This window comes from Balaenoptera physalus, assembly GCF_965194825.1.
Source record: "Balaenoptera physalus genome assembly, chromosome: 10".
Classification (NCBI taxonomy): Eukaryota; Metazoa; Chordata; class Mammalia; order Artiodactyla; family Balaenopteridae; genus Balaenoptera; species Balaenoptera physalus.
Window position 1 is genome coordinate 86,695,441 of NC_138889.1, and position 7,767 is coordinate 86,703,207.

General features: G+C 33.8%; 1 protein-coding gene across 2 annotated transcripts in view; it reads left to right on the forward strand.

The window, feature by feature from the left end:
* Positions 1-7,767, forward strand: part of ELP4 (elongator acetyltransferase complex subunit 4) — a 225,871-nt gene that overhangs the window by 72,194 nt on the left and 145,910 nt on the right. For both annotated transcript variants that reach the window (XM_082476675.1, XM_082476676.1), the window contains exon 6: positions 7,113-7,197. In XM_082476675.1, the coding sequence (XP_082332801.1) occupies positions 7,113-7,197 (85 nt within the window). The remainder of the gene's footprint in view (positions 1-7,112; positions 7,198-7,767) is intronic.

Consider the following 7,767-nt stretch of genomic DNA (forward strand, 5'->3'; position numbering starts at 1 on the left):
AGTCAAGAAAAATCTAAGGAATTTCCAGGTTGAAGGAGACTGAAGAGACAACTTGGGTGCAACATATGATTCTGAATTCAGTCCTTTTGCAATAAAGGATGATACTAGGACAAGTGGCAAAACTTGAATGGGGTCTGAAGATTTGATGGTAGTATCAGTTTCCTAATTATATCAATATCCTAAGTCAGATGGTTATATTATCATTATGTAGGGGAATGTTCTTGGACATTCTAGGACTCATACTGTAAATTATTAAGAAGTGATGGGTCATCATGTCAGCAACTTATTCTCTAGTGAAACAGAGAAAAAAGATTTTTCGATATATGCAACTTTTCTATAAATTTGAGATTGTTTCAAAATTTTAAAAAATACAAATGTGTGTATATATGTGTATATGTATGTATATACATATACATATTTAGTAAATTAAGACCATTTTTAAATTAGTAAAAACAAATTGAGTGCCCTAATGCAAAATGGGCAAAAGATATCAACATGCTGTTCTCAAAAGAAGATATAGAAATAGCTAATAAAGCTAACTAATAATCAAAGAATTGTAAACAAAAACCAAAGAGATACCATTTTTCATCTGTCAGATATTTGAAATGATAATGCCTTGTGTTAAAGATAGTGTGAAGAAACACATGTCACTCGTGTTAATTGTACAAGTGTACATTATTAAAACAATTCTAGGAAAGTATATCAAAAGTGAGAATGTACATTATCATTGTTGCCATCATACCATTTATAGGAATCAGTAAAATTATTTCTCCTTTGGCAAAAAAATATAAGTACTTGAGCAAATATTTTCAATCTGGACAATCAGCTCTCTTTTCCCTATCCCATTCTTTCCTTGGAGAAAAACCCATTTGGAATTCAATTCCTCCTTCAATAGAGGCCCATGCATGAACTGTGGCCATATTCCTTTTGCCCTCCACATTACTTAGCTCACTCCTGAAAGTGTTTTAAAAGACTAAATAAGTGAAAACACTAATTCAAAGAGATGCATGCACCCCAATCTTCATAGCAGGATTATTTACAGTACCCAAGGTATGAAAGCAACCTAAGCATCCATTAACAGATGAATGGATAAAGAAGATGTGATATACATATATAATGGAATATTACTTAGTCATTAAAAAAAGAATGAAATTTTGCCATTTGCAACATCATGTATGGAGCTGAAGAGTATCATGCTTAGTGAAATAAGTCAGAGAAAGACAAATATATGTTATCACTTATGCATGGAATCTAAAAAATAAAACGAATGAATATAACAAAACAGCAAGAGACTCACAGATACAGAGAACAAACTAGTGGTTACTAGTCAGGAGAGGGAAGGGTGGAGGAGCAGGATAGGGATAGGGGATTAAGAAGTACAACTACTATGTGTAAAATAAATAAGCTATGCGGGAGCCCCTATGCGAGAATTTGACTTTACTGAGACCTCTGTACCATTGTCTATCATCTATCACCTGCCTTGATACACTCTTTCAACTAATTAACCATCTTGATCCATGGTCAGTTTTTTTATCTTCACTTCCATGTCCTTCTCTGGCTTTGTCTCACTTGCTCAGCAAAACTACTATTCTGGTTAAATGGGACTCTGAGTGAAAAGACAGAAAGTGGTGGTTGCGGGGAGGGAGTGTATGAATTGAGATTATACAAGGATAGCAGTTATTGATGATGACAAGATCTAAGGTATGACCATGGGAATGAGCATTGTAGGTAGAATGGAGACAAGATCATTGGAAGAGAGGACATCAAGAGACTAAAAGGCCAGGATGTTTGAAAGATGAGTAATGACCCAGAGTTGGAGAGATGACAGCAATAATGATGGATAGTAGGAGACAAAATTCAGTGACTTTTTTATATCAATAATTAAAGGAAATTAGAGTAATTGAACTGAATTATTTTTCATGAAAGATCATAACCACTGTCAACAGTGTCCCTGTCAGACAGTGGATTGTTTCATGGATGTATGCAATTCTTCCATCTTCATGATCTTAGTACTTTCCCAGCTGTGTTCCAGAGGTTTGTGCTGGTCATAGCCCTCCGTTGTGCCCCTAATATTACATCTCTGTATATTCTTCTCTTAGTTGAGTATCCATAGTGAAGAGAATCAAATCCAATGTTGTCAGGCGAAAAGCATCAGAAAAGAAAAATCAATAAATGACATCGTTCAGTGTAATAATAATGGAATTTTTAACTTGAAAATTACTTGTGAATAGACTTCACAGTCTTTGTAGTCACATGCAAATTATATGCTAATATAACTTTAGCTCAGCAAACTGTTTTACAGTTAGTTGAAACATTTGATATTGTGCCTACTGCCTTATAAGTATGTCTCACTCTTTGTCGTAGATGAATACCTGAAATATATGTGTGAATAGATTTTTAGTAATACAAATCATATTTTCTCAGTGACTTGCATGTCAAAAATCTTTAAGTTAATCATAATTGGTAGTGATAACAGTTTCTCTTCCTAACAAGTAGTTAAATCAATACTTAAATGCACCAGAAATTCTTATTTTTCAAAACCCAGCAATGAATCATTTTAATGAGAAAAGTCATTCTTAAAAGAAAAGAAAAATCATCCTTGAATCATATAATTTTAAGTCAGAATGGACAACAGAGATTATCTAGTATAGCTCCTTCGGTTTACAGATGAGAAAATTTTGAAGCCCAGAACAGAAAAAGTAAAGAATTTGCCTCACATCACACATTTTGCTACAGTTGTTGGAACAGATAGAACCAGAACCCAGATCTTAAGCATACTTTCCACTGTGCTATACTGGTATCTAGTTTGTATACTTGTAAATGTATGCTTTTCAATATTGAATTTTCTTAATAAACCATACACCAAGTTAATACTAGTGAGGCTTATTGGTGAAGTTCTCACCAGTGCAACTAAAAGAGAAATACCTCCTTAAGACTATACACCTGAATACTTTGACTTTATTGAATGGAGCCGTGTTCAAACCTCATCTGAGCCACATTGGTGTATTTGAACCCACAGACTTTTCATTGAATCTGGATCTCGCTGTGGATCCCACTCTAATTTAACCAAAAGAACTTAACTCAAAGTTTTAGAAAACTTGAATTTTAAGTGCCACTTCTGTTACTTAATTGTTGTATAGCCATGGCCAAATTACTTGCCCCTGATGGGTCTTAATTTTCTCAACCGTAAAATGAAGATAATGGCTATACTTACCTCACAAAGTTACCGTAATGATCAAGTGTTGTGACAGTGATGCAAAAGATTTTGAGTATTTATTATGTGCCAGACACTTTGCCAGTTGATATAATTACAATCAGAAACAAATCCAAGAGCTTATTTTCTATGAGTTAACTTTTCACTTATCAACTAGTTAATTTCACATATACTAATTTTATTTTTTTAATTTATTTTTTCACAGATGAAATCTTGTCTCCTGTTACCTAAGTTTTTTTGTTGTTGTTGTTACATTTATTCTTTGATCACATTAATACTTTTATAAGTATTCCTTTGTTCACTGAGAAACTGCAAGGTAATTATCTGTTATTCGTTATCTACTTGATTTCTTTTCTAGGTATACATCTGATTCTTTTTCTTACAGTAATGTTTTTTATCTTTCTTAATGAGATTGAATGACAGAATTACCTTTCACAGGAAAACCAGTGCCATTTGTTGATATAAATTAAAATTCTCTGATGCAGATATCCATTAGACCTCTTACTGAAAATCAGGGGAGGAGGGATATTGATAGGCATGAAAGTCTCAGTTTTTTCTATCAACTTTTTAAAACATCTTAAACTTGGTCATCAGAATATAGGTTTACATTGGGTGATTGGATCCCTTTATATTTTAAAGGTAAAAATTAAAATTCTAATAACTTTTTTATATTCTTTGTACTGTTACAGTTTTAAAGACATTGTAGAATTTCAAGATAGATAATTTTACTATGAAAGTTGTTGAAAATTATGAAAATCAGGCAAAATAAAATACATGATTTGAAATGTGCTGCCGGGGGCTTCCCTGGTGGCGCAGTGGTTGAGAATCTGCCTGCCAATGCAGGGGACACAGGTTCGAGCCCTGGTCTGGGAAGATCCCACATGCCATGGAGCAACTGGGCCCGTCAGCCACAATTACTGAGCCTGCGCGTCTGGAGCCTGTGCTCCACAACAAGAGAGGCCGCAATAGTGAGAGCCCCGTGCACCGCGATGAAGAGTGGCCCCCGCTTGCCGCAACTAGAGAAAGCCCTCGCACAGAAACGAAGACCCAACATAGCAATCAATCAATCAATCAATAAAAATAAATAAATAAAAATCTTTAAAAATGTGAATTAGAGCCATTGCTTCAAAATCAAAAGATTTAAAAAAAAAAAAAAAATGTTTGAAATGTGCTGCCTTTGAGATATGTTATAAACACCATGATAACCTACCCTTTGTGAAATGTTTGGAAACATTAATAAGGAAGCCAGAGTCATATTTGTAACTGGGTTTCCTTCTTGACAACTCCTGTTTTATGAGTTACTAGACTGCTGAACAAACAGAAAGGCAACATCCTCAAAATTAAAGGGGTTTAATAAAAAAAAAAAATTTAGGTGACAAGATATTTATTTTCAGCAAAAAAAATATATTACTATAAATATTGTTGACAAGGAAATTTATCTCATGGAGGTTAACAATGCTTAGTATTTTAATATTAATACCATATAAACTAGTTCAGTTTTAAAAGTTCTAATCCCATGTATCAAAAAATGAATATTCTCAGTGTACATAAATATTGATATTTTTCCCATTTATTTTGTCATCAAAGTGTTCATTTTCCTAGGAATCCAACTAGATCGGAAAATTTACTTTATTATAAAGTTCTAATCACTGTTAGTGATTGGGTTGTTTATGTCAATGTGAAATAAGGAAAGAGACTAAGATGTATTTGGCTTTATGTCTTGTTTTTGTTCTCATATCAAGAGAACAACCGCCCCAAACCACTGAAGAGAATCTTAGACCTACTATAGTTATCTTAACAGGCTGTGAAAAGATGAAATGGATAAATGGTGGCAACTAAAAAACTAAGAAGTAATTTATGTATGTGGTATTTAGTAGTGTGCCTTTAGATAGCAAATTTACTACCAAATACTTAAGGCAGATTTTATTATTGAACAATTTGGGGCAGAGGGAAAAATGCTTAAGAAACTTTTTGAACATATGAAATAATAATGGTCTTAGGTAGATTCATTATTGGTGGATTAGGATACTCTGGATATGTTTTTGATCCACCCTCCTTTAACCCATATGAGATTCGTCAAATGGTTGGCTGGAATTCATTTCATAATATGGGGCCTTGGAGCAGATTTTAGCCCCTGTGCAAAGCTAACTGACCCAGATAGGGATTGAATCTGCTGCGTTCAAACAGCAACGCTGTGTTCTGTAAGTTGAGCTAGCGAGGACAAATACGTGTTAAGATGTGAAATAGTCACATCGTTGTCCTTATAGAATATCATTGTTTATAGACACATTTCCTCACAAAAGTAGAAAAATGCGGTCATGAAATCCATTGTATTTTTATTGAAAATGGAGAAATAAGTATATGAGAAATAACTGTACTGCCAAATCCTTCAATTGGAGTAATACTTGTTTTGCACAGAACACCATTCTTTTCTCTTGGTTTTCTTTTTTTGTTGCTGTTCGAGAGGTACTTTTGGGCTGGGTGTGACTGTTCTATAAAATGTTTACAGTGGCAAGTGGCAAGAACCACTTGCCATTGATTTTGCACACATTAATTTAAGCAGTTTGCTACATTTCCTAACTTACATTCTTTAATGTTACCTGAATGCTTCAAATTATATTTCCTTTTTTCTTTATGGCAGGCACTTCTGCCTATATGATCACTTTACTTAAGATCACAGTTAAGCAAATACTTTTGTATTTTTTTCTTTTTTATAAATTTATTTATTTATTTTTGGCTGCATTGGGTCTTCATTGCTGCACTTGGGCACTCTCTAGTCGCGGCGAGCGGGGATTACTCTTCGTTGCGATGTGCAGGCTTCTCATTGCGGTGGCTTCTCTTGTTGCAGAGCATGGGCTCTAGGCGCACAGGCTTCAAGAGTTGTGGCACGAGGGCTCCGTTGTGGCTCGCGGGCTCTAGAGCGCAGGCTTAGTAGTTGTGGCGCACAGGCTTAGTTGCTCCGCAGCATGTGGGATCTTCCCGGACCAGGGCTCAAACCTGTGTCCCCTCCATTGGCAGGCAGATTCTTAACCATTACGCTACCAGGGAAGTCCCAATACTTTTGTATTTTTAAGATCACCTGCAGCTTTTACAGTATTAGGCACTTCAATTTCGATGAAATTGCAGTGTTTCAGAATTTCCTTATCATGACATTTAATGTTCAGATATAGCACACAGGTTGTCCATTATGAAGAATCTTAAATTCAGTTAATGTTAAATCAGATTTTCTTCACTCTTACTAAATTTTTGTTATGTTTCATAGCACTTGTAAAATATTTTGAAATAGTAACATTAATGCTAATATTCATGTGGGAAACAGTTTATCTTCTTAAATTCATACATTTGTCTTATTGTCTTTTTTTTACAGACAGAAGTGGAGCTTATATTCACTTGTCTTCATTTTTCTTAAAAAATTGTTTTTGAATTAATATTATTTTAGCGATTTGTTCTAAGAATATTAAAACTTTGATGGAAGATGAGCTCAGGTGATCAGGACATTGATTCAGGTGTACTTGGCATAGCAGTTCATTAACTATGTGTTAATTATCTATGATTACTCCTGAAAAGCTATAGTGGCTTCATCTTTTAGGTTGCTTCATTAAATCATTAATTTTCTTGGAGGTAACTAAGCCTGACATAATTAAGTCGTCTCAGTCTCCACAGATTTTTATCTTCCCATGATGTCAAGAACATTGACCTAGTTAATATAGGGCATTGCAACTTATTCCATGGATGTACTGACTTTTTATTTTAGAATGCCTTATACTATTTTGTCTTATATTTAAGTATAGTCTCATAAATGTATATCTTTTAATTATTTATTTAAAGTTTTAGCTTACAGTTTATATTTCCTGTGTAATAAGCCCATTTATGCATTTGAACCACTTCTTATCAACAGTTCTTTGAACCATGGCTACATTAAGCTGCTGCAGTTTATCCAGAACATCATTTATGAGGAAGGATTTGATGGATCCAATCCCCAGGTATTGAGTACCTTCAAAGCCTTTTTATAATCATGTATGTAATGCTGTTTTTAAACTCTCTAGGGGTAGACTCAGAAGGTCTTAGAATAATCAACAGCGAACAAGCTGTTTCTAAGCATAGAGGATGTAAATAAGCAGAGCACAGGCAGCCTTAGTTTGACTGTAAATGTGTATTTAGAATTTTAGCTAAGTTCTCAGTGGATGCACTTAAGAAGTTCACATACATTGTCAACAGTAATTATTTTTAATTATGTATTTGTAGTACCTGGAGTTTAAATACCACAGTTTGAAAATTACTGTTAAATCTGCAAGACTTGTACTATCTAAATTTTTTTATTTCTGTCATTTAGGCCTTAATGTTAAATTATCTTATGAGTAAGAATTAATTATTTCAAGATTTTATTTATTATATTATGCTTTGAGTTGTCTCATTGGATAAAAGATGCATTTTTATTTGCTACATTAAAACATTTTATAAGTTAACTATTTCTCTGTAGCTCTATTTTTAAAAACTTCCTCTGGATTCCTGCTATTAAAAATGTTCCGGTTAGTTTAACTTAAACAAAATGA